Below are 25,696 nucleotides of genomic sequence, written 5' to 3'. Positions count from 1 at the left end.
TAATAAAATTTAAAATTATATGTGTCATAAAAAGTTCTCTATATTCTTTGTTACTCTTCAGTAAAGTACTACCATGGGATGTTCTTGAATATACAACTTCAGCAATTTCAAATTTGCTGGAAATTATCTCATTCGCATGCAAGCTGTAATACTGCAATAATGGGTGTCAATACATATAGAGTAGGTATGTAAGTTTTATAAGGTTGATGATCGTATACTACCAGGAATACAGCAAATGGAAAAGCAATTGGATTTTTCTTTGCTTAGCCAAAAGTTCATCTTTACAAGTCGAGACCAAAGCATTGTATGTGGGCCCATATTCCTCTAGGTATACCATAAGGAGATGTTACTATATCCCAGGAAAACTCCAAGATCAGAAGGATGCAATATTCATTGAAAACATTTTCTTCAAGACTTTATTATTGAAAAAGCTAGAAAGGGCAACTAACAAACAACCCTGTGTTTACAGGCATTTCAGGTCATCTAATCAAATGAAAACAACAATATTGCAAAAGTATTGCTCATATTTTGTTTCAGAAAGCTCGTACGGATGCCTTGTTCGTCAGTGGCATATGGTGGGAATAGTGCCATGAGATACAGCATTTTCATTAAGCTGATTTTGGATGGCTGCCTGCTCATCAGAAGTGAAGCACTGGTCTGCCTGAGCTCAAGGTGTGAAGATAAGGAAAGGAGAAAAGAAATTAAGTGAGGAATACAAATGAAATATATAGTCAATGTTCTTTTATCTGGCCTGGCCAGAAAGTGTCCTTGCCTTTTTTTTTCACCCCAGGCTCCAAGTAAGCTGCTTAGCTTTGCATACTATTTCTGCACTATGATACAATCTATGCCAACGCCTAAGATTCACACTTGCTTTTATTTTGCTTTCTATTAAATAAAGCATGTAGAAAAGACACCTTTATAGCTTCAGGGCAATTTTTCACGAACCGGCATTGTGTGATACTCATTTTGTGCTAACGTGGTCTGCTTGCTGTTTCTCATATAACACTGAAAAAGCTAGAAGCTGGTACTTAATAAAAATATCATTTGCAAGGAGCTGGCAGCAGGTGTACTCAAAGGTTTCTTAACTCGTGACAGCCCATTTCTGTTTCTCCAGAGTCTCCAACAGAGTCCTTTCAGCTGGATGCAGCAGGGTTCACTTTTAGACCACAGAATAAGGTGGTACTACAAAATAATACACAGGAATATACTTAAAGTTTTGCTGCTGGTTCTCCATTACAAATGATTTATTGTCGCTGTGCATTCTCCCTCCGAGGAATCAAAACCATAGCATCGTAACAGCTCCTCCAATATACCTAGCTCATTCAGCGGTAGAGCACATGTTCTGCTTAGACTTCCATAATATGTTGAGTGGCTCTTTGGGTGTGTTTTAACTAAACTTTCATTGTAAGGCAAGAGCTTCCACTCTACTAATACAGTTATCAAACATACATAAAATAAACCAACTTAGATTACAGGTTCTTCTTCCTTCAAATGGATCTGTCCATTTCATATCATTACATTGAGCAGTATCTTTGGGTAGACACCCACCTGCAGCATGATGGTGCAAAGAAATTTTTAATTATTACAGATTTATCAAATGTATACACTTGTGCTATTTTTTAATTTATAGAATCTTTAAGGTTGGAAAAGACCTCTAGGATCATCAAGTCCAACCATCAGCCCAACACTACCATGTCTCTGAAGTGGCCTGAAGTGCCACCATGCCCTGAAGTGCCACATCTACATGTCTTTTAAATGCCTCCAGGGATGGTGACTCCACCACGTCTCTGGGCAGCCTGTTTCAATGCCTGACCACTCTTTCGGTAAAGAACTTTTTCCTAATATCCAATCTAAACCTCCCCTGATGCATCTTGAAGCTGTTTCCTCTCAGTCACACTCTTGTGTCTTGTAAGACAAATGGGAAAATGAGATCTTCACATTAGCCCCGTTTAAATTGCAAGGTGCACTAACTCAGCTCAGCGGTTGTGGATACCCAAAGCAGGGTTTGTGTACCAGCCTAAGAGAGGATATAGCAGAAGCCACAGAAGCTAAATAAGTGCCTGCAAAGGGATAGTTATGTCTTCTGTTGTGGCTAGTAAGCGTCCTAATTCCAGGCTATTTGATTAGATTAGATCATTGAAAGGAGTCTCAAAAAGGCTGTCCAGACGCTGCCCAGAGAGATGGTGGAGTCACCATCCCTGGAGCTGTTCAAAAAACATGTAGATGTGGCACTTCAGGGCATGGTTTAGGAAGCCTGAGGGTGTTGGGGTGATGGTTGGACTTGATGATCCTAGAGATCTTTTCCAACTTTAATGATTCTATGATTCTGTGATCAAAAAGTGGGCCCAAAGGTGACCAAAGGGTCATTGGAAAGGTATATACTGTCATATATTTTCAGCCAGGCTACAAACACAACAGCAGCGCTCATGCCCTTTTTAAAGCCGTATTCAGTGCGCTGAATTGATTAACTGTTTGACTGCTACTTGTATTTCCAAGAGGAATTCAGCCAGCACTTTGATTAATGTCAGTTACCAAATAATGACAAGTGATTTGAGATAAGGCACTCCAGGAATTTGGTAACTATGATGTAGGGGTAGGGATCCAGACCCGTGGCGCATCTGCTCCAAAGCATTCCCTCCTACTTTTGGGTGGGCTGTGACACGCGCTCGCTGTTACGCCTCAGGAATACAGTGTGTTGTTGAGCGCATATTGACTAGCTGAAGAAGTCAAAAGGTGGACACAGATGTTATCAGGACCAGTGACATTTCTGCTCTGGGGGACGGGACGGGACACAAGACACCTCGTCTGAAGGTGTAAATTCCAAACAACTGGTGTGTATCAAAGCCCAAATCCCCTTCTCCCTGTTTTAGCTGGTTTGCGAGTCTGGTTGCAAGTCTTGTCAAGCGAAGAGCCTGCTCGCGGCCCCTGCTCGGCATCCTGCCGCCGGGCAGAAGGCAGTCGGTACGCGGGCAGGTCCGCGAGGTCCCCTCCCGGCCCTCTGCGTCGACCCCCGCGGTGAGACCCGCCGCTGCTCGCCGCCACGTCCCTCCCCCCCGCGCCGGTGCCGCCCTCGCCGTTTGGTTTGGCTGCACACGGGTGGCGGGCGCTGGGCGGCCGGGAACTCCGACGGAGCACACCGAGGGGGACGGCGGCGCCCGCCCGGGGCGGCCGGGCCGCAGCGGGTCTGGGGGTCCGCGGAAGCGCCGGGGGCGGCCGAGGTTCCGGGCACTGCCGCCGCCGCCGCCGCCGCTGCCGGGAAAGGAGCCGCCTCCACGGGCTCCCGCAGCCGCTGAGTGGCTGGGCGGCGGCGGCGGGGAGGAGCGCGGGGGCGGCCGCTGCCCCGGCCCGGTCCGGGCCGCCCCCGTCCCCAAACAGCGCCGGAGCCGAGCGGGCAGGCGGTGCCGGGCCAGCCGCCACCGCGCCGTGCCGGCCTCCCCGTGCCCCGGCCCTGCGCCATGGAGATCGAGCGGCCCCCCGCCGCCCAGGTGAGAGCGCGGCCGCGGGGTGGGCGGGGGTGGCGGGCGGCGGGACCCCCGCCTCCCCCTGCGGGGCGCGTCCCCGCCCGGTCGGGTGCCCGGGCAAGGGGCGGGGCGGGCGGTCACGAGGCCGGCGGAGCACGTGGCGCCGCCCCACCCCTGCGAAGGCGCTGAGTCACGGCGGGGGCGGGGCGGGAGGTCCCCGCGCCCCCCCCCCCCCACCCCCCCGCTCTGTTGCGCCGGTGGGGGGGGGCCGGGCCGGGCCGGGTCTGGTCTGGCCGGGTCTGGTCTTGCCTCTTCCCGCCCGCGCCGGTGGCGGAAGGTCAGTCAGGGCCTCTGGGAGCCGCCTCCGCGGGAGCAGGAGCTCGGAGGAGCCGGCTCCTGAGGGAGCGGCTGGGGAGGCGCCCTCCGCCGCCGCCGGAGGGGCCGGGCGCGGCCTCGCGTCGCTGCCCCCGGCGTGCCCGGGCGCCGCTGGCTCCCGCCACGGGTGAGTTACCGCAGGTTCCGCGCCGCTGCCCCTCGCGGCGGCCTCGGCGGGCCTCGTCCCGCCGGCGCGCGGTCGAGCCGGGCCGCGGGGGCTGTTGCACAATTACGCGCTTCCCCGGGGCGGCTTCGGGTTTGGCTCAGCCTCGCAGGGGCGGCCGGAGGAGCCCGGGCCGGGGCGGCCTCGGCCTGGGCCGCAGGTGAGGGGCTGTGACCGGGGTGCGCCCCTCGCACCCCCGCCTGCTGGAAACGCCTCCGGAGGGTTTGGGCTAGGCCGCTTCCCGGGGGCTTGGCCCAGGAGGGCATTACGTCTCGGAGGCCTCCGAGGCAAACCTCTCGGAGCCCTGGGCGAAATTGGATGTGTTTGCGTTTTGTGCTCTTGTGCTGCGAAACCTCTTCTCTGAAAGCCTGGGGAAGTTCAGCACTTTGGCATTGCAGGCTAGTTGCCGAGGAGTGGGGTGAATTACTGAAAACATAATTGAGCTCCATTATAAATTTATATAACTGTTACTTTTTTTTCTGGGGCTTTTAAATGGGAATCGTACTCTTATTAACTAATTATTAGGTTTAAAGAAGGAATACATGAAACAATCTGAAGCTGTTTGAATTCTTTTAATACTATGAATTTAATACTCAGGAGATTTGAGGCTCTTTAAGCATATGTCAGTACAATGTGTGCTACACAACAGAGCTTCTTTAAACGTTGTCTGTCGTCCTTTAGGATGTATAAGTGGGTACTTCCTACAAGTAACACTTCTTTAGCAGTGTTGGATATACCTTTTCTTGTTCATTGAATGCTGTTCCTTTTCTGTCTTAGGTCGCTCATAGCTCTCTGCCTGGCTTTTCTGTTTTTCTAGCCCCAGGTAGTGCAGCCATGACCTCCACCTTGCCTCCTTGGTTTCTTAGAAAACACTGCAACAAAAATCAGGCTCTAGGCCTGTGCTATGTAAACGCCCTGTGAATTTCTTTTTGCCTGTAGTATCCAGCTATGGCATTTTTGCTCTCATTTCTGAGAGCAACTTGACAGGCTGATACCTTGTACCTGCTTTTGTACCTTCTTGCCCTACCCACAGTGACTTCTCTGCCAGCAAACCTAGCTTTTGTTACTTGTTTGCCTGCTTTGTCAAACTTTCTACCAGGCCACCTGTTGCAATTTTCCTATCTGAGCTCAACAGCTGCTGGTTCCTTCTCTTGCAGACCTACCCTGAAAAGGCACTGCGTTTTTTAGATAGTAAAGGATTACTATCTTTGCCATATAGTTTTAAATGTATTTATTAAATGGAAAATTCAAATACCCTTTCCCATAAAATCTTCATTCAAAATAAGAGATGGGGAACACACTCTTCGTTTAGCCCTTTGGATTTTTGCAAGCCAGTGGATGGGAAGGGTGTGCGCTTGTGCAGATACAGTACAAGCTCTTAGTCTTTTATGTGCCTGACAGCAATTGTCACAGCAGTAAATGTGAGTGTGAAGGACTGGGGTTGATGTAGCCCCTTAAACCAGAGTGTAAAATCGCCACTTTCTGCTACATACTTCTGTGGGAGTTAGCAGTGCTATTGCCTGCAATATTCTTGAAAAAAAAAAAGCATTCTTTTGCTGTATCTCTCTGCCTGGAAATAGGATGCACCTCTGTATGCAGAGGTGAAATGGGATGTTGCCTCTTACCCATTAACAGCACAGACATCAAAACATCTAAGAAAAACAGAATGCAATGGAATGAGGGTCAAGATGTTTGGAATCACATGGGAAAGCATGATATTCTTGTAGTAGCTGTTCTCAGTAAATTTGAAGTTACTGAATTGGTTGCTTGTAACCTTGTAAAACAGCTCAACAAGCTCATCAGTTATTAAATTTTGAAACTCATGACAAGAAGAAAGCAAAAAGAGTTCACTTTCCAACACAAAGAATAAAGCTGTGGGTTGCACTTAGACTGAAGACCAACTGTAACAACTGCCAAAACCAAGTAAGCAAATAATTGAGTGCCTGTGTAAGTGGACCTGTTAGGGTTTGTCTACCTAGAGAACTGCCCTGAAGAGTCTGGAGCTCAATTAGAGTGATCTCTTCCATCTAAAGGGCTTTAACAAGGAATTACACGTACTTTTTTTATTACATGCTGCATTACATTGTCAAGTGAATGGGTTTATTTTTTTATTCCCTAATGGCCCATCATTTCCACATGAGGTAGATTCTGCAGGCAAAGACAAACAAGTGCACCGCTCAGGCCTGGCAACAAGTCTTTGTTTTTTGGGTTTGTTTTGTTTAGTTTCTTGATAATGAGGTTTAATAACCCTGTTGAATGGGAATATCTGATCAAGATATCTGTAGAAATATCTCTTTATCTATGTATGTAGATAAGTTTCAATATAAGAAAACATCCACATTTCTGAATATAATGTTATCTACTAAAATTATGGACAAGCTTGAAGGAAGTAGATTAATATCACAAGCTTAAGGTAGCTTAAGTAAAAATGTGTTTATTCTGTTCCTCTTGGTTCTTCTGTGCTCACCTTGATATTGGGCTGCACTGATAGAGCTTTCTTTCCTTCAAAATTCACAAAACAATATCTTTCAGTTAAGGTAGTATAGATGTAATGCAGCATAGTATGTTTAGCTGAAATGCACGTAGGCTAATAGGAGCTGACAGTGTCAATCCCTTCAGGAAAACAGCGAATTGGATTTTATTGTTATTGCAGTAAATATCCATCATATGAACACTGTTCTGTAGTTTGTCTTTAAAATGGGCTAAGAATTTATAGTTGTATTTGAAATTGATGGAAGTGCAAGATGTTAATTGCCTCTGAAAATATGACTTGAAGTTTGTGGTTAGGACTCAAAGTTGGAGAAGAATTTGGCTTTCAAAGTTTATTGGGAAATATTTGAAAGAGACCAAACAGGAACAAAAAAGAATGTTCAGCGTAAGCAGAGGGCAGCTGGATGATCTTGTGTGCTTTAAAGAACTTGAGACATTTTTATAGCACTGTGTGGGTGGTTAGGAAGGTTTGTGTATGCTTCCTGCTGAAGTTCATGGGCAAGACTAAATTTTGGTTCTTGGTCCCTTACTTTTATCTTTTTGTGTTGTTTTTAGTGGAAAAAGTAGAGATGGTATAATACTTATCCTGAATAAGACTGCAGCAGGTTATGTGTAATCCTGAAGGACAAGATATTGTTAAAAATGTGTCAATTATTATATCTGTTGTTACACCTGGATACCCCTTTGAATTCTTATGGTTTCTTACTCAAGTTCTATATCTTAAATTTGCAAACCAGAAAAATATCTGTTTGATAGGTGTTACTACTTTTGTGACCCTGACTGAAACAAATGTAGCAATAGCATACTTATTTTGTTAAAAAAATCTCAGGCACCTTTGTGGTATATGCTGGGCTTTGTGAGCTGATGTTGAGGAACACTAGGAGTGGAAGGACTAAGTGACATGTTTGTCACTCACTTTCTCAGTAAAATCAATTAGTACTATTTTTTAATATAACTTTTCCTATGTAGTTGTGAAATTTTGTCATGTTTGGCACTTCAATAAAACCAACAAACTCCAAAACAACAAAAGCTGTCAGAGTTTGTTATTTAAACTTTTTGGAATGCATTGGACTTCTGAAGGACAGTGAAAAGAGTTAATTGCAGGCCCAGAAAAAGGTGAGCATAGGGCAAGAGGAGACACTATAGAAAGTTCAGATGATGACAGTAAATGACACCAACTGTGGCCATCCCTGTAACACTGGAGAAGCTCTTCATTGGAAAGAAGAAATTTGTTTGACTTTTTGTATCTAGAACACTGCTTCTTTCCTCCCCCCCTCCCCCCTGAAATGGTAAAGATAAGCTTTCAAATGACCAAACCATTCACTAAAATTAGGCCAATTTGTGAAAGTGTAATGCATTTGCAATGATCGTGTTGGCTGAGGCTAGTGTTGTACAAGTCCAGGCAGTAACCTGTCGGCATGAATTAAATATTAATCCCTTGCTGCTGTGCTTGAATTGCAGCCAGCAAAAAGCCCTCCAAAGTCTCCAGGTTAATCACCTAGTTAAAGTTTGTTTTGGCCTCCATCTCATTCCAACCCCAAGTAACCTGTAATTTTAATATAGCACATTCCTAGACAACTTGAAAGGGTTTGAAGTCTGTTCAGTTTTTCTGATCGTGCATTATACCAAAGTTGGACTTTGTGCCACAGAATACAGCTTTAGGTGAAGGGAAAAGAATACAATGCGTTGGCCACATTAGTTCTTTTTTTGGTAATAGTCTAGTTTAACTGGATTTGGAAACACTTCATCTACTACCCATGCAAGTCTTTCTGTGTAGACCAATGAAAAGTCAGGTAGGAGGCGTTGGAAGTCATGACTTTGAATTCGTGTTATCCAAAGATGACTGATATACAACGAACTGAAATCCTGCTCAGGATTGCCCAACAGAAATACTTTTATGGCATATTTGTTTTATTAAGGTAAACAATTAAACCAGCCAGTAAAAATGAAGCCAGCAACACCGTCTGTGGTGTATAAAACTGCATTAAACTGTGGAAGGCTTATCTGAAACAGATACCGGCAAATACATTTCAAGTAAAGATAGGCATTGTGTACTTTTATCTTTCCTACCCAGTAACTGCTTTCTGTACAGGAAAAGTAAAGCTAGTGACAGTCACATATTAACTGGCAGGAGCAAGAAGTTAATTGATCGTTTAGTGCTTAAGTTTTCCTAAAGTATAAGAACAGTATTACTACTCAGTGCAGCACAGTACTGAAGCAAGCACAGGGACAGGGCTCTCTCTCAGGATTTCTTTTTCAGTGATTTTTAGATATGTGTTTCTTAATTTTTCTTTACCACCTTTTAAAATAAGGAAATGAAAAAATACATTCCCCAGCAGAATATCTTCATTTAATATTAGTTTAGTTTTACCTTGACATGCATGGGTCAACAGTGCCTCTTTCAGATGTAGGCAAAGTCTCTCAGAACCATACATTTAAATTAAATATTAATTTGGATAACCAAGCAGTCTTTAACAATATCAAGTAAAGTTAAAAACGTTTCATTATTTGACTGCTTTACAGAAAAGGATTTGTCTTCATCTTATGAAGCATCTTCTGTTTTCTGTCTTTAGCCATTTTGAATGCTTGGTAAAATGTTTGCTCAGTTTAACAGCCACATCGATTTTTCTAAAGTCACGTGTTGATACGTGGGCTTTGTGTTTGGCTTTTAATTTCTACTTTAATATTCACTTTAAAAGGATTAATTCAAGTGTTTTGGTACGTTGATCATGGAGATGATGGGAAGCCAGTAGGAGTTAATAGGAGCGTTAATAGCTCAGTTAAGTTAGCATTGTTTTACCAGCAGAGTAAAACTGCTGCTCAGTGGTATATTTGTAATCTCTAGCAGAAGTCCTAACTGGCAGGGCTGGAGTAGAATGGGGTATAACTTAGAAATAATACTTACGTGGGTGCAATTTATATACCACAGATCTGGTTGAGGTTTTCATTATGTCCTTTTAGATTTCTGATTTTGTCCTGATTAGCGGCACTTTTTTATATTCCTTCTTCCCAGTATAAAGTGTGTTTTTAGTGAAGTTATTTTGAAGGTGCTGTAAATGACTATTAATGTTTCCTATCCTTAAACTAAACCATTTCAAGAAATAGGTCCTTGTTGTTGATGCTGTTGCAGTACTGTGGGAGTTGAGACCACCCAGCCTTGTACTTGTAGTGCAGTGTCTTAAGACTTTTAATGCAACTTCTGCAGTATTATGAGCAATGCAATTAAAAAAAAAAAAGAAATGAAAAGAAAGTTCCTTTAAGTTTGATGTTGCAGCAACAAGTTATGTAAGACCAATTTGAAACCATATCTTTCAAATGTTTTAAGGAAGTATCTTCTGTATGACTATGAAATGTAAAGATACCAGCTTTTCCCTCCTTGCCCCCACCTCTGTCTTGCTGTTTCAAAGTTTTATTGCTGTTCGTTGTATTGGTTTTACATGCTGTCTCTTGCAAGTATGAAAAAATCTACTTCTGGAGACTGCTTGCAAAACAAAGTTTGCATACTTGAGAAATTGACTCAGAAGGAGCTTGGTTGATAGCCTGCCTTTAAGAGGTTTGTTTTATTATTAAGGGTGTGCCTATTTGCTGTGTTTGAAATTAATGCCCACTAAGTGTTGAAGCGGTGACTTCTACAGCTGAGTTATGTGAAAAGCTGCTGTGACTTTGATTTGCTTCCTGATCAGATCATCATCGCTGTTCAGCCATAAAGAGCTACGATAGAAAGATCCTGGGGGGGTTTGTTTATTTGAAACCTTGTGGTAAAATTAGTACCTTCCTACTTATTGCTATAATTAGAATGGAGCAATTTCTGTGCTGCTTGCACCGTTGGAAGATCCTCATCCAGAATTCCCAGGCACCACGTGGTCGATGCAGGTCTGCAGCTCTGAATGCTGCCTGCTTCCATGTAAGATGGCCAGGCTTTGTCTGCTCTGTGACTGGCGTTTGTGTTTTGTGCTGCCAGGGCCTAGGCACTCAGTCATTTCTTCTTTCTGTCTTCAGGAACTGTTTGGTTAAGTTATGTGCTGTTGGGGAAGAAGGCTGAATTTTGTCCTAAAACAGGGTATTTCCAGTTAGACTGTGTGCAGTTATGTGACCAGATGACATGTTCTGCAGTCAGCTGGGTAATAAAACAACGGGCAAAGAGGGTGGCAGGAGTGGGTGGACAGCTCTGAAGGCTGGTGCAGCTCAGCTTAGGTGGGTAATAATTTTTAGGAAGCTTCATGGCTGGAAGGAGAACACAGAGACTTTTGTGGCAGAAGTCATCTGAGATGTGTCAATGGGAGTATTCTACCCCAGCTAGTTACAGTAACGCTTGTATTCACCAGTATTGCAGAAGTAGTGACTGAAAATATGCACCAGTGCAGATAATATAGTCATTAGGCATCCTTGGAACAAGGATACTGTAGACCCTGGTGCAGTCTTCTATGAATTATTTGACGAGGTGCATGGAGATATTTTCTGGTTTATAACATTGAATTATATTTGCACTTTTTTTCTGCTGTAGATGGGTCTTGAGCAGGTCTATATCAGCTGAGGAATTTCTGGAAGATTGTCCCGCTGATATTTGTAAAATAAATCAAACAAAGCTGAGTAAACTTTTGGAACAAGTAGGATTTAAGATACCTAAGGATGAAAATGGAAGTACTTCAGTAACAAAAATGGTACTATTAAAATAGCAAAATATGATAAAACAGAATTTATATTTGAAAGTAAGTAATAACTTATGTCAGTGGGTATTCCAAATTATTTAAATTTAATCCTTTGGCTATGGTAATGCATATCATGTTTAGGTGCCTCATAGCTGTGTATGCTGTAACAGAGAGAATTACAGCACAGTGACTTTTGATACTGTGCTTTCTAATTTGGCTTGAGTATTTGAACTAGAATATTATCAGGTCAGTTCAACTAGTATGAATTGTTGTGACTCAGTGGAATGTTTTAGTTCTGTAGAATGTCTTCCAGCTTCATTTGTGATGCTTTATCATCTGCTACTTCAGGAATTTAGTCTGCACCTACCACTCTTGGGAACTCTTGCTCTGCTAATAACCAATGTGAACATATCGAGACATCTTTAATCTCTCAAAGTTTCTTTTTGCTGGCAAAATGAAGAATGGAAGCCACTTAAGTAATGAAACTGTTAATGGAGTGCTTTAAATTATTCTGAAAAACTCTGTTACTAAGGTCAGAGCCATAGAATTATTTTAAATTCAAAATTAATCTTGGGATGAGAGTTTGATAAATTGTGTGTGTATGCAGCTGAGATGGTGAACAAGGTCTTATAAAACACAAATAGTAATGACAGAATTAACAGTTCATAGCTGATTCTGAGTAGTGATTTACCCTAACAAGGTCTGTCTCTCACTGCCTGAATTAACTATGCTATAGAGAAATTTTAGGATCTTACAGTTTTTACTGATCATTTGCTATGATCTGGTTCCTGCCCCCTGCCCCCCAAGTATTTACTGAGGCATAAGGAAGTGTTTTGGTGAAAGGCAGAAAACTGTTTAAGATCCAAACCTGACATTTTCTTTGCGTTCCGTATTTTCTTATTTTACAAGTGACCATCTTATCCTTTTTGCCTGACAAATTGATTCTAATTATGTCTGGAAAGCAATCAAGTCTTCTGTAATGTCGTCTGTTAGAAAAAAACAGCTGTAAATGCTGATTTTAGAGACAGTACTGTAATATACTTACAAACTGGATTGCCTCTCCCTCAGTATTTAGTGCTTGATAACCATGTTAACAAACCTGGAGTTTGTTTGCTGCTTATGATGGAAGAGGTATATTGACATGTTTATTATTTGTGGCAAACAGTCTTGTTTTGGCCATCATAGGTGCTGGTAGAATGTGTAAGGGGGGACACATCGGGCATTGGCCTCTACCTTGATTTCTTAGGTACATCTACCCATTTAATCAAAAGGCTGAAAGAGGCAGCCCTGTGATAATCACCTGTACAGGCTGTGAGCCTTCTGTGTACTCCAAGGGGACAGATATGGAAGCCCTGAAGACAGTGGTAGGCACCGGAGGCTCTCGATCTGGGTGGAAGGATGCAATTACTGATGATTGAGCTGGGAATTTTGTTGTTCTTTTGAGGGTATCAAGAATTACTGCTTTTATATCATTTGCTAAAAAGAACAAAACCATTTACCTACTCTGGTTCATGCTTTGGAGGGTGAATTAGCTCTTTTTGCTTTCAAAATTTATAAATTGAGTACTACACAGAACTTCAAAAAGTGAGCGCTGGATTGCATCACACAAACAAAACTTCATTTTTGTACACAGTGTTGTTCAGTACCTTGAAGGGTTTACCTTTTTTAAGCAAAAGCTGTCATTGTATACAAAAATGATAAATTGACATGTGGACACCTGACATGTTGGCCCTTCTTGAGCTTTCTGGTTTAGTTAACTTTGCAGGACCTTCAAGTGGAAGAGCCTCCTGAAACCTTTGTGTGGGTTGATGACTTTTAGAGGATTGCTTTTTGCTGTCAAATATGTGAATTACAAGTGCTTAAGAAAATGAGTAAAATCTATCCTTGCCTCATTCTATGGAAAAACAGCTCTCATCATGTATCTTGGTGTGGCTTGGGGGAAGGGGAAAAGCAGACTCCTTCATGCAAATTAAATAACTTTCTATGACGTTTAATGTAAATTTAGGGAGAGCGTTTTTGGTCATCAGTGCACAGTTGACTGGTATTGTTATTTACTGAAGCTTTTATGTAGTATGTCATAGAATAATTTGGGTTGGAAGGGACCTTTAAAGGTCATCTAGCCAACCCCCCCTGCAGTGAGCAGGGACATCTACAACGAGATCGGGTTGCTTGGAGCCCTGTCCAACCTGACCTTGAATGTTTCCAGGGTCAGGGCATCTACCACCTCTCTGGGCAACCTGTTCCAGAGTTTCTCCACCCTCATTGTAAAAAAACTTCTTATCTAGTATAAATCTACCCTCCTTTAGTTTAAAACCATTACCCCTTGTCCTGCCACAACAGGCCCTGTTAAAAAGTTTGACCCCATCTTTCTTATAAGGCCCTTTTAAGTACTGCAAGGCTACAATAAGGTCTCCCTGCAGCCTTCTCTTCTCCAGGCTGAACAATCCCAACTCTCTCAGCCTGTCCTCAGAGGAGAAGTGCTCCAGCCCTCAGATCATCTTTGTGGCCCTCCTCTGGACCCACTCCAACAGGTCCATGTCCTTCTAGTGCTGAGGGCTCCAGAGCTGGATGCAGCACTGCAGAGGTTCTCACCAGAGCAGAGGGGCAGAACCACCTCCCTTGACCTGCTGGCCACGCTGCTTCTTGTGCAGCCCAGGATACGGTTGGCCTTCTGGCTGCAAGCGCACATTGCTGGCTCATGTCCAGCTTTTCATCCACCAGTACGCCCAAGTCCTTCTCCTCAAGGCTGCTCTCAATCCCTTTGTCCCCCAGCCTGTATCAATACTGGGGGTTGCCCCGACCCAGATGCAGTCACTAAGGAAGGCTGTGCATGGTGTTAAATAAGCCATTTAACTGTGAATTACTTTTTTGGAAAGATAGTATCACCACAGCAAAAATTTGCTGCACGAGGCCTCCCTTCCCCAAATCTGTTATGATCCTTTACTCTCCCGTGATAAGCAGTTGAATAGCAATGTATTAGTGGCCTTTATTTTGTTGGGTTGGTTTTGTTTTTTGTAGAAACTAAATAACCTTTCCAAGTGTATTTGAAGTTGCACGCTCAAAAAAAAAACCACAACCCTGCTTATTTATGCAAAGCTATGAACTGACACTAAATTCCCAGCATTACCTATGTAAGTTATGTATGTGAGAAGTGCACATTAATTGCAAGACTCTCATCGACAAGGTATTTAACGCCCGTGCCCCACAGACTGCCATGGGAGGTAGGCACCTCTGCCATATGTGGGCTGGTGTATACAGAATATGTCATAGCCTACCACGTCTGGAGCAAACTTTATTCCCTGCAACGTAACCATATTCTTAAACTTTTAGTCTTAAGATACTACTTCTAGGCTGATGAGGTGTTTGTGTGGCGTGTTCTCTGAGTTTGAAAACGTCCTTACTTGTCAGCTGAGCTTGGAACTGTGGAAGAATTTCCTTGATGCAGCTTTATGGAGTACATGTCTGTTACTGAAGGAGGGCTGATGGATATGTGCTGGCAGTACAGTTAGTGAACCTCATTGCTTTCTAACCCACACAGATATTCCAGTTGCTTGCCATTGTAGTTTGGCCCATGAACAACAACAACAAAGTTGCTTGCGAGATCAGCGAAGTGAAACTTGGTGAGACATGCTTCTTGTAATACTAGTGCACGCAGTTTCCACACCCAGGATGTAGTGCAGCTGTAATGACCCATCTGGTGCCTGTTGCCATAACTTGCCTAGCCATCAGCAAAATGACACCTAAAAATGGGGACTTTACAATAAAATCCCAGTACAGTGAAAATGTGTTGTTCAAGAAAGATTCTGAATAATCCTGGACAGTATTTCAATAGTGTTTTCATGTTTGGTTTGACACATGCTTTTCCAAAAAGTGTGTAATCCTGATGAAATCACAATAGTGGCTAATAGATTATAATCGAAGGTTAATACAACCTAATAAATGTGTTATTTGGAATTCTGTTAGGTTATTTTCTCTGTTTTGATGTTTGTCTTTTCTTGCTTCCTGATTTCTTTCATTGGACATAAGAGCGTGCTATAACTTGAATGGATTATGTTTCCCAGATGACTGAGCCATTATTATAAATAAATCCTCTTGTAGATAAACTAATGAGTAGCCTGTGGCAATGTCCGCACACAGTACATGCCTGGCTGGGTTCAGCTGGATAGCTTGAAGATAATCGTTTAACAGGTAATTGTTTTTCAAGTACTGTAGGTTCAATATATAAAAGGAATTGGGACACAGGGGCTTTTGTGTTCCTGTGGTTCAAAGAACAGCAGTTTTTTCAGATGCTGTATATTTTTATATTATTTGTTTATATGTAGGGTAAAAAAGATTTTTTGTTGTATGAATGACAATCTAATAAATGCCAGTTTTCTTATGATGCAGTTTTAACTTGGGAGAAAAAAAAACGCAAATAAAGCCATTAAGACCAGCTTTTCCTGAAATGAAGTAGACTTCTGAGATGGCTGCTATTTGAATACCTTTCAAAATTGAGTTAAGGGGTGCAGTATGTGGTAATTAGACTACAGCTAGAAAGTCAGCCACAAAAGAATCACTCGGTTTACTTGCTGGGGCAACACAGCAGAGTTTTGTTGATGTATCAAGCATGTAAAAACAAATAGACTGACTAACCCACTCTTTTATAAAACAATCCCATGTTTTTGCCAGCCTCCCCATTTTATTATGGAACTTGTGTAATAGATTGTAACTTGAATACATATTAACTTTGTGTGCTTATTGACTTAATCATTTTGTAATGCTGCTGATGCAAGATAGAGTAAAGAAGTAGCAAGTAAATGGCTCTAAGCTGAAGGAGGGATTCAGAATTTGAGTAGAAAGGGACCACAGTGGTTTTATACCAGCCAAATATACTGTGGAAAAGTGGCATTTAGATTAACACAATATAATTAAGACATAAAAGGGAAAAGGGAGGAATGGAACTCATTTAACTGAAACAGCAAGGCTGTGAAAACATCTAAGATTCATTGCTTAGATACTGATGTTCCAGAAAGCACTCTGCGATGTCAGGAGATTTAGGACTAAGTCTGAAGAAGCTGGATGACACCCATGACCATTTTTGGCTTTTGCTTAGCAGCCAGGGTAGCGCTTGTAAATATGGGCATAGTTAAATTTATTCAAGAAAAGTTCATCATCATTAGCTCACAACATTAGACCTCACTCCGTCTTTTCCTTTAGGCTAAGGCAGAAAGAGGGGACTTTGGAGCAGATATAACACATGACGTATTTGGCCATGAATACTAGAGAATAACTTTTGAAAAATCAGATATTGTATAAAGAAAATAAGTATCAATGTCAGGTTTAAGACTTTGCTTTCCATAAGCCATTCAAATGAGACAGTGGGTTTCAGCTTTTTTCCCCGTTTGTGGGGTTTGTTTTGTTTTTTTGTTGGAAAGATATTGAGGCAGGATCAGTCTTGGGACCATTCAGCCCCTTGGAAACCACATACTCTATATTAAGCTGTATTATTTTAAAGCTGCCTTCTAAAATATGTATTGATTAAACAAATTAGAAACATAGCTACTCCTGGAGTGTCTGAGAGCATCAATCTTCTGCAAAAATAGCTGCAGCACTGAGCAAGAATCCCCTTGTCTGTATACAAGAAATGGTCACCTCAAGGCAGACCGAATGTGGTGGGAAAAGGATATGTTTATGTTTCTGACTACAGAAATTAATGAGCCAGAGAGGAAAATGTTGCTCCTGCTGCTGTGACCCAGGCTGGAAGGGAGTGTTGTGAGGCTCTCACGCATGTTCAGTATTTTAAGGAGTGGCATGGAGGTGAGGATGCACTGATTTTTCAGAAAAGAGAAAACTATTGTCAAAGTGAAGTAAACTGCTCTTTATGCTCCTCCTTTTCCTTCTCTTTGTTGTCTTTCTGATGAGGGTGTTTTTCTTTACTTGCTGTGGTCTTACTCTACTGTTAGCATTAGGATTTTACAGCTTTTGTAGTTGGAATGAAGTTAGTACATTAATGGCCATAAATAGCCTCCAATGGCTATTTATTGCAATTAAATTATAGCTTTTTACATCCTTCAGGCTTAAAGAAACCTGTCTTTTCACTGTTACTGGAGAATGAGGTATATGTTTTCTCTGGCAGTTTGGAAGCTTGCTTGCTGTAGGATGTGTCATATGGGAAAACCATCATGTCGGGAGCTATACAGATCTTACAGTTGTAGCCTTTGTTGATACCATTCCTGGAAGATGACACTTCAGGAGAAATACCTAAATTATCCACCTCTCAGAAGAGTTATTTCTGGAGTGAGGGTTGGGAGAGTGGGTGGGTAGAGCCCAGAATTGCACTTGTAGGGGAAGACTGTCCTGCCAGCCAGCCAGCCCCTCTCCATGTTCTTGTCAGAATAATGCCCAGACAAGGCTTGTAGTGAAACTTAAGAATGCTGGACAATCCAGCCAGGGAGTTTTTAAACTAATCTAATTTATAAGAGTAGATCCTGACAATTTGGCATTTATTAGGAGAGCCTGCTCGAATACAGTGGGAGGTACAATCTGAAAGATGAGTTGTGTGTTAGGAGAAAATAGAGGCTAAACACTTTTAACTAATGAAATATCAAGACTACTTCTGTTCCTTGCCTGGCAAAGCATTCTAGAGGTTTGTTTCTTCAGTAAGAAAATGAAATTTGTCTACAAACACTTATATTTCAGGGACTGAGCTTATGTCTCTGTTGCGGCAGAAGAATGTCCCAAGACACACAGTCAGCATTTTTCAACAGGCTTATTTATATAGACACAGAGTGGAAATTCTCTTATGACAGTTCTTTAAAGCTATGGCTTTTCAACCCTTTCGGAGCTCTTTTTCAGATAAGTTAGACTTCCAGGGCTTAAAAAGAGTTTGCAGACCAAGATATTGGGCATCCAAAGACTCTTTAGGGCCAGGAAGAGGAAATAGGCATCGAGAAGCAGTAGGCTGGTTTAGTGTAAGTCCAGCCACACCAGTAGTAAGTGGCACAGGTATGAAAGATAGAAAAGATGACACCCCCTCATACCTGCTCAAGCACCCTGTTTCCTCCTAGATTGCCTGAAAGGTCTTGGTGAAGAGCGTGGGACAGCAGGCAGCTCCACAAGGTGGTCAGGGATTTGACCTTCTGCATTTACAAATCACAGGTGGTTGTCATGTGGCTTTGTTTGACAGCTGTCTGTTCTGTCACATTTCCAAATCCTAAATCCAGACATCTAAAATTGCTATTGCATCCCGCTGCCCTCCAGCATAAATAGTTTCTGCAGTTCTCTTTTTCCCCAATCTTTTCCTAAGGGCTGTTGCTCGTTCAGATTTTTCACGTCCTCACTGCCCCTTACACATTCTTGAATTAACTTTTGTTCTTTGATTTACAGATGTAAGGGATTTAAAATTATAGGTCAGCTTCCGAAACTCAGTTGAATTTGGGTTAACTTTATCTGCTTTCTGTGCTTTCTCTGACGCATGAAGATCATGTATCTGGGATTTTTTCTGTAATTGAGTTGTAATTAAATAAGTAGCTTACTTTGAAGAAGATTTTGAAAACAAAACACTAGTTCTGGTGATTTCAGAGATCATCTGAAAACATTGAATGATTTATAAATGATTCTTAAAAGGTGCTTGAGCAAAAACAGTTCCTCCTGAGGATAAATGAGGGGAAGACATTCAGCTGTTGCTTCCACAGCCTGGGCTTTTCTTAAGTGGTAAAATGCTTCCAGCTCCTTCTCTTGCACTTGCTTTATTACTTGATCCCCTCCCTTTCATTCTTGCCTTGGAGTATCTCAGGTCCTCAATTCTCACTTCCCACAAGTGCGGGTTGTTTTTTTTTTTTAATACAGCAAAAATTTAAGGTGCTTTTTGTTCATTCCTTTCGCTTTCTGGAAAGCAAATAGGAATTGAGGATACTTTGCAAGTTCTCTTTCTGTGAATATGCTATAGGAGTGTTTTTGTTGCTGCTTGTAAGGTTCCTGTCTGAGATCCCCAGCAGGATGCAATATCTATTGATTCTGTTGCTCTTTCATTTATTCATGCTAGCATGTGAAACCTTCTCTGAGTTAGGTGCTAATGGATCATGGGAAAGAAAAGCAAACCCTTGTCTGGTGAGAGGTACTGCTAGTGCTTTCCCTATCTATGTTGCAAAAGGCATGACTTCAAGAAGTAATGCACAAAACCCACAGATGTGCTCTGTATTAAGGGAACAGCTAATAATGGGTCTGAGAGTGCTTTCTGAGATTGTTTCTCTGCTGACACTTGTACTACTGGATGTTTCCGCTTCACCTATGCTACCTGTAAATGGTTTCCAAACAAAACCAGTCAGATAAAACAAACAGGGATGAAACAGAAGATTAGCATATTGTTTAAAGCACAAAAGTCAGTCTATGAAAATAACATGGAAACAGGGTTTCTCGCCTTTGTTTACCCTACTGCAAACATGTTTGCTTAGGAGCAATAAGAGTTAATTGTCAAACTTTACAATGTAGTCAGAGATTTTCTCATAAAATGTATAACAGACTCTGCCCAGATGGCAAATGCTGATATGTAAATCTAAAACATGAAAATTTCCATTGGGGGCCAGATGGTGGCTTAATGTGAATTGTTTAACATTTAGGTTTGTCTTATTAAAAGTGCCTTTGTATGTCCAAACTAAGCTATCACTGTGGTTGGAAGAGCATATCACTAAATGAACAACAACAAAAAAATATCAAACCATGAGTACAAGGTACCTCCTGCTTACATCGATCATGGGAAAGCAAAGAGTGTCCTTTTCTGAAAGAAATTCTTTCTCTGTCTACAAAATGGTCAAGAAAATATAAATAAAATCAAATCACTGTTTGTGTGCTTGGGAAAAATACTAAAAATATATGACTTTCCCAGAAGCTAGAAAAATTAGACAATGGGTAATATACACATTAAATACCATAATGTATTTCCTCTCAAAATAGGCGTTGGTGTTCAGTGGGAAAGAGCTGAGCTCTCGACAAGGGGGAAGCATCACTGCTGCAGTCGCTCCCAGGCGCAGGTCCTTCCTCCTGCAGGGGAGGGCTGGCTCTTCCTGCGCTGCCTCTTGGCTCTGCCAAAACCATCGTTTCCTCTGATGCAATTCAAGAAATTGCACAACAGAGGAAAGAACAAACGGGCACTTGTGGACTCCGTCACATGAGGGACTGCTGGCGCCTTTACAGTAAATATGTCTGATATTAAGGGAAGTGGTTAGCGTGGCTCCAAAGGGCAGCAACCAGCCCTGGGTCAGATGAGTCTTTCACAGGACTCTCTGTGCATGTGCTCCAGTTCGGATGCGGATCTGCGCTCGCTTGTCCCTCCAAATGATTTTTTTGAGTCATGTTGAGCATCTAAAAATTAGAGTAGCTGGTGCACAGGCAAGAAGTAAAATACCTTTTAATAGCTGTAGTTAAACACTCCAGGTATCAAATATGCAGTTACTTTTTGATGCTTTCATAATGGAAGGGGAAAAATGCTTCAGTGATAAACCTAAAATAGAGCGCCTACTTGGGTCTGTGGATAGCTCTGTGTGTGACAGTGTTCAACAAGGCAGAGAAGTAATTAAAGAGGAAGGCTGAAGGAGCAAAGTTGCAAAATATTAGTGTTTTTTTAAGTTCTTTGCCATCACCTTCTGCTGGGCATTCACTAAGGAGTAAATCACTGCTCAGTGTTGACTCCATTAACTTTGATGTGAGCTTTGGACTAATGCCCAGATTTTTTTTTCTTGAAAAGGGCAGTATTACTAAAAGCGTTGGCTGAAATTATAGATAAGTGTTAGATGGCAGGATAATATTTAATTGTGTGCTGTTTGATGATATTATATAGTAGCATATTGAACAGAGTAGCGTTTCCTCCATGCAATCCATTCATGTGAAGAGTAATTACTTGAATTGTTATTCAAAGTTAAAGCTAATATTACTGTAATTATTTATAACTTTTCAAATAGAAAATAGGAGTGTTCTTTTCCATTTATATGGTGATAATTTAAAAAAAAAACAAACAAAAAAACAAACCACCCTTTTGGTTTTACGTGCCACAAACACAACTAAATAAAATAAAAGAAGATGCTGCTAACAAGCATATCTCTCCAGGGTAGAGCACAACACTGTTTAGCAAACCTCAGCCCTTTGCCAGAGAGAAGAGACTGGGCTGAATATGGTCCCTTGAAAAATGGTGACGGGAGTCAATCAATGCTGTCTTATTTCTCAACTGACAGCCCAAGATCCTGAAAATCCTGAAAACCATGCAAGCATGTTTATTCAAACAATAATCCTGCTTGCTGAATTGATCGCTGCACACACAGAGGTGGTGTGCAGCCACAGCATTTCTTTTGGCCAGCTGGTGTCTTTGGAGATCTCTCATCCCACAAATGAGGCAGCACCCAAAGCTACTTATTTTGGTAATGAATATAGCTAGTAGCATGGCTGAAAGACTTAATGGCTGTGTCTTACCTTTTTGCACTAAGGCTACGTGGTTTCTCCTCTTAAGGAAAACATGTTATGCCTTCTGTACCTCTTTTTGATCACTTTTGTTTTTCGTAATTTAAACTGAAACTGAGCACCAATTCTTCTATTTTTGGGCTGCAGTCTGTTGCAACTCGCGGAGGAAAACAGCTCTGTTAAGTCACAGCCTCGTGCATTATACACACGCAAAAAAAAAAATCTTTCAAGTCACATTTTTAATGGTGCCTTGTAAACGAATAATTCAGAAGTGAGCCCTGAAATCCAGATCCTACAGTTTTATCCAGAACATATTGCAAATGCTCTGAGACTAGGAAACAGTTTCGAATCTGCTGCAGAAGGAGACAGTGAGCAGCTGGTAAACTACTGGCCCTTAATGAAGCTATACCATATTGCAATATCTGCAATTACTGCAGAACTTAATTAGTTCGTTTTACCCTGCCAATCTGGAGAGACCAAACATTGTCTTGGGCAGCCACTGTAATTATTTCAGCATCTTCATTGCTGGCCATTAAAGCTGAGTTTGATCTCTGCCAGCAAGGTATATTAAATATGTCTTAGATTTGGGAATGCCTGCATTGTGTTACACCCAGATATTTTATGCAACTGCCCGATTTTAGAGAACAGTAATTTGTTTAGTAACTGGTAGAAGTAGTTCATGCAATGTATAAATATGAGTGTTAGCGTTATAACATTTTTAACGAAAAAACGAGAATACTGAATTGCGTTGTTCAAATGTGGACTTGCCCTAAAGCTTTTTGCCATAACTCTTGTACAGAAGTGATGGTTTTGAATGGTAACATGATCTGGCGTTTGGTTACTTGGTTTTCCTTTTGAAAATAGTCTTAAGAGATAAGGGAGTGTTTTAATTTGATATGATGGCTAAATAAATGTATCTTGGGTGTAGAACTGCTAACTGAATCAGTAAAGGTATGTTTAAATAAAATGTAGCATTCAGTATATTTGTTGTGTGCTAGCCTGATGAAAATGCCCAACACTGAAAATTATTTTTGTGTGCTGCTGCTAAAGGGTAATTTTAAGAAAAATGAAACATGCCATAAAATCAAAGCTCCCAGGCACCAACTAGAAATTGTTGGCATTTACCCATCTGACAAATGTGGCTACCAAGTAATAAAATTCTTTATCAGCTGACATCCTAACTGATTATTTTTGAGTGTTAGGTTTTCTTCACAGCAGAAAATAGTCCAAACTTCAGCCCTTAAAAATATTGAATATTTGAACAGTAAAAAACAAAACAAAAAACCCCACCAAACAACACAAAAATAAAGCAAAAAACTCCAACAAAACAGTCCACTAATACCCCCCCCCAAAAAAAAAAACCAACAAAAAACGACAAAAACAAACCACCCACCCTTATGCAATAAATTGAAAGAAGTTGTAGCTAAATCAAATAATATTAACCATTTGGTTTTCCTTAAATAGCAGAGTTTAATTTCTTCTGAAAAACTACAGGTGCAAGGGTGGCTGATTTCCAAGAAATGCAGTCATTGTTAGCTGTCTGATAATGATCGACTCTGTGATGAGCCAGAGGCCAACTGATTAACAAAATTTAACCCCCATTGACCTGTAGTTTATACTCAGCTGCTCCAAACCAAGTGCACTTAGAACATCACCTAGACTAATCTTTAAATTACTTTTTTTTAGTAATAATCTTAATAATTGTGTTTACTGCTACAGTGATGTTATGTCATTTGGTGACTTTGAAACCAAGTTACGCTCTGACTCTGAAGCCCTGTTCTCTTGATATTTAAGATTAATACCTAAATACCAGGATGGAACGTAAATATTTTAAAAATACATTTAGCAGTATGACTATTCTAGTTACTTCAGGCAGCCCCCATCATGTTTTTAGTCAGCTTTTACAGTTTTATAATATTATCTGGAAAAAATCTACATGGGCAAACTTTTCAATTTCTGTTCTTTTCTCCTGAAAATTACTTTCCTAATGTGGCATAATTTGTTCTATAGCTTCATGTTTTCTATGAGCTAACTCAGGAAAGAAGAATGTAATTATCCTCTGGCTATTTCATGTATTACCTTACCAACTGTAACAAATTACTTAGTTTCTATGAGCCTGTGTGCAGGCCAGGGCAATCAAACCATCAGTTCAGAAAGGTCGGATAGAGCCATATTTTATTCAGACAATTTAGTAAGATTAATAAGCCTCAGTTACTTGAGTCTACCTGTTTAATACGGAAATTAAAAGCTTTGCTATTGTTCTAAATCAGTTTTGCTGGGGAGGACACTTGCTTAAAAAAGGCATTTCTGTTACAGGACATGAACTTGATTGACATTCTTTGGAGGCAAGATATAGACCTTGGGGCAAGGCGTGAAGTTTTTGATTTTAGTCAACGACAGAAAGAGTATGAACTCGAGAAACAGAAGAAACTTGAAAAGGAAAGACAAGAGCAGCTCCAAAAAGAGCAGGAGAAAGCCCTGCTGGCTCAGCTGGAGTTAGACGAAGAGACAGGTGAATTTGTTCCCGTTCAGCCAGCTCAGCGTGTTCAGTCAGAAAGTACTGACCCATCAATCAGTTTCTCACAGGTAAACTCTTAGTATGTGTTTGTGTGTTTAAACCCTTTTCCATTCACAGGAAGACATAATATTAGTGGTTACCTAAAACGAATTTGCATTCGTTGCTGTAATGGAAGATTCTTCAGTTATTCAAAGATGCAGTAACGTTTTTTCATAACTTTCCTATTTAGACCACACAGACTTCAAAACCAGAAGCAGAGGCCTTATCCTTTGATGACTGCATGCAGCTCTTGGCAGAAGCATTCCCGTTTTTAGATGACAATGAGGTAAAAATGCTCAATACAGCAGTTTCACAGGTGGTCTTCTAGGGGATCAGTCTCATGTCTTCTCTTACTAAGACTTGTCTTCAGCATAATATTAATTTGTGATATGACTTGAGTTTTGTCCTCAAGCTGACTCCAGCTGGAATAAAGCAGTGTAGGAGGCTTGAACTAGGGCTGTGCCCAGAGGGAGTAGAGTGGTGCTCTTGTGTTCCTTGTGCTTATTGAATCCTGCAGCCGGGATTCGGTGTATAACGCTGGCTGATGGCAACAGTTCCAGTTACTGCAAATGATGGTAGCGGACTCAGCCAGTTTGTTACAGTGAGCTTAGTGGGGGTCACTGGAGTTAGTCCGTTTCAGTTGCTGTATTTCCATGTGCTGACCCAGACTGTTTGATGTGTAAGGACAAGCCCTTCACCAGCCGGTTTCTAGATTTTTTTTTTCCTGTTTCTTTCCTTAATAGAACACCTTTCATGGGAATATTTTCATATTATCCCATTGTTTACAAAAAAAGCTTTTTTTTTAAGAAATGCCTGTCTGTCTGTTCTGCAGAAATGGTAGAACACAAAAGATTTTTGCTTTGGGAAATTCAAAGTTGTTTTTTTGAGCAGGGTTTTTTGTTACTGTTAGGGTTTTTTGTGGTTTTTTTTGGGGGGGGGTTATTTATTTATTTTTTAATATTCCAGGCTTCTTCACCTGCATTTCAGTCACTGGTTCCTGCTCAGATTGATAGCAACCCAGTCTTCATTTCCTCTGATCAAACTCAGCCACCTGAATCACCTGTTCTAGTTCCACTTACTGATGCGGAGAATATGCAGAACATAGAGCAAGTTTGGGAAGAATTATTGTCCCTTCCAGAGTTACAGGTAAAAGTTTAGTACGATAAGCACCTGAAAAAAAAAAAGCTTGATGTTTTGGAAGAGTATGGTATTTTGGAGAATGCAGTACAATAGCATCTTTACAGATGGTGATTATGACATTCATGTTGGATTCTATACCTGTAGGATGTCTATAAATCAATGTAAGATTTAATTTTTTAAAAGTAATATACTGAAAAACATGTAGGAGGAAGGAAATTAGTTGCTTATCAGGCGGCCTTAACAAAACACAGTCTATCTTCCCGATCAGAACTTCCCCATGTTTAGCAAATCATTCTTTGCCTCTGTATGCAACTTGTTACAGCGTGGTCCTGGTTGAAATTTCAGCTGCTTAAAAATGGACACTTCTGAATTATGGCTCTACACCAGGCATTGCTTCCACAAGCATTATCGTAATGTGGTGTCTGATTGTGTG

General features: G+C 41.3%; 1 protein-coding gene across 3 annotated transcripts in view; it reads left to right on the top strand.

The window, feature by feature from the left end:
* The first annotated feature begins 3,319 nt into the window (after window positions 1-3,319).
* Window positions 3,320-25,696, top strand: part of NFE2L2 (NFE2 like bZIP transcription factor 2) — a 26,456-nt gene continuing 4,079 nt past the window's right edge. Inside the window, exons 1-4 of one of the 3 annotated variants that reach the window (XM_064451685.1) lie at window positions 3,320-3,485; window positions 23,883-24,152; window positions 24,314-24,409; window positions 25,111-25,269. In XM_064451685.1, coding sequence (XP_064307755.1) covers window positions 3,456-3,485; window positions 23,883-24,152; window positions 24,314-24,409; window positions 25,111-25,269 — 555 coding nt within the window. In that variant the 5' untranslated portion in view covers window positions 3,320-3,455. Of the gene's footprint in view, window positions 3,486-3,653; window positions 3,964-23,882; window positions 24,153-24,313; window positions 24,410-25,089; window positions 25,270-25,696 lie in introns of those variants that run through there. The other 2 variants (XM_064451684.1, XM_064451686.1) reach the window with 2 other exon arrangements.

This window comes from Phalacrocorax carbo, chromosome 5 (genome assembly GCF_963921805.1).
Source record: "Phalacrocorax carbo chromosome 5, bPhaCar2.1, whole genome shotgun sequence".
Taxonomy (NCBI): Eukaryota; Metazoa; Chordata; class Aves; order Suliformes; family Phalacrocoracidae; genus Phalacrocorax; species Phalacrocorax carbo.
The sequence above is the reverse complement of the archived record's forward strand: the minus strand, read 5'-3'. Positions and strand labels throughout refer to the sequence as shown.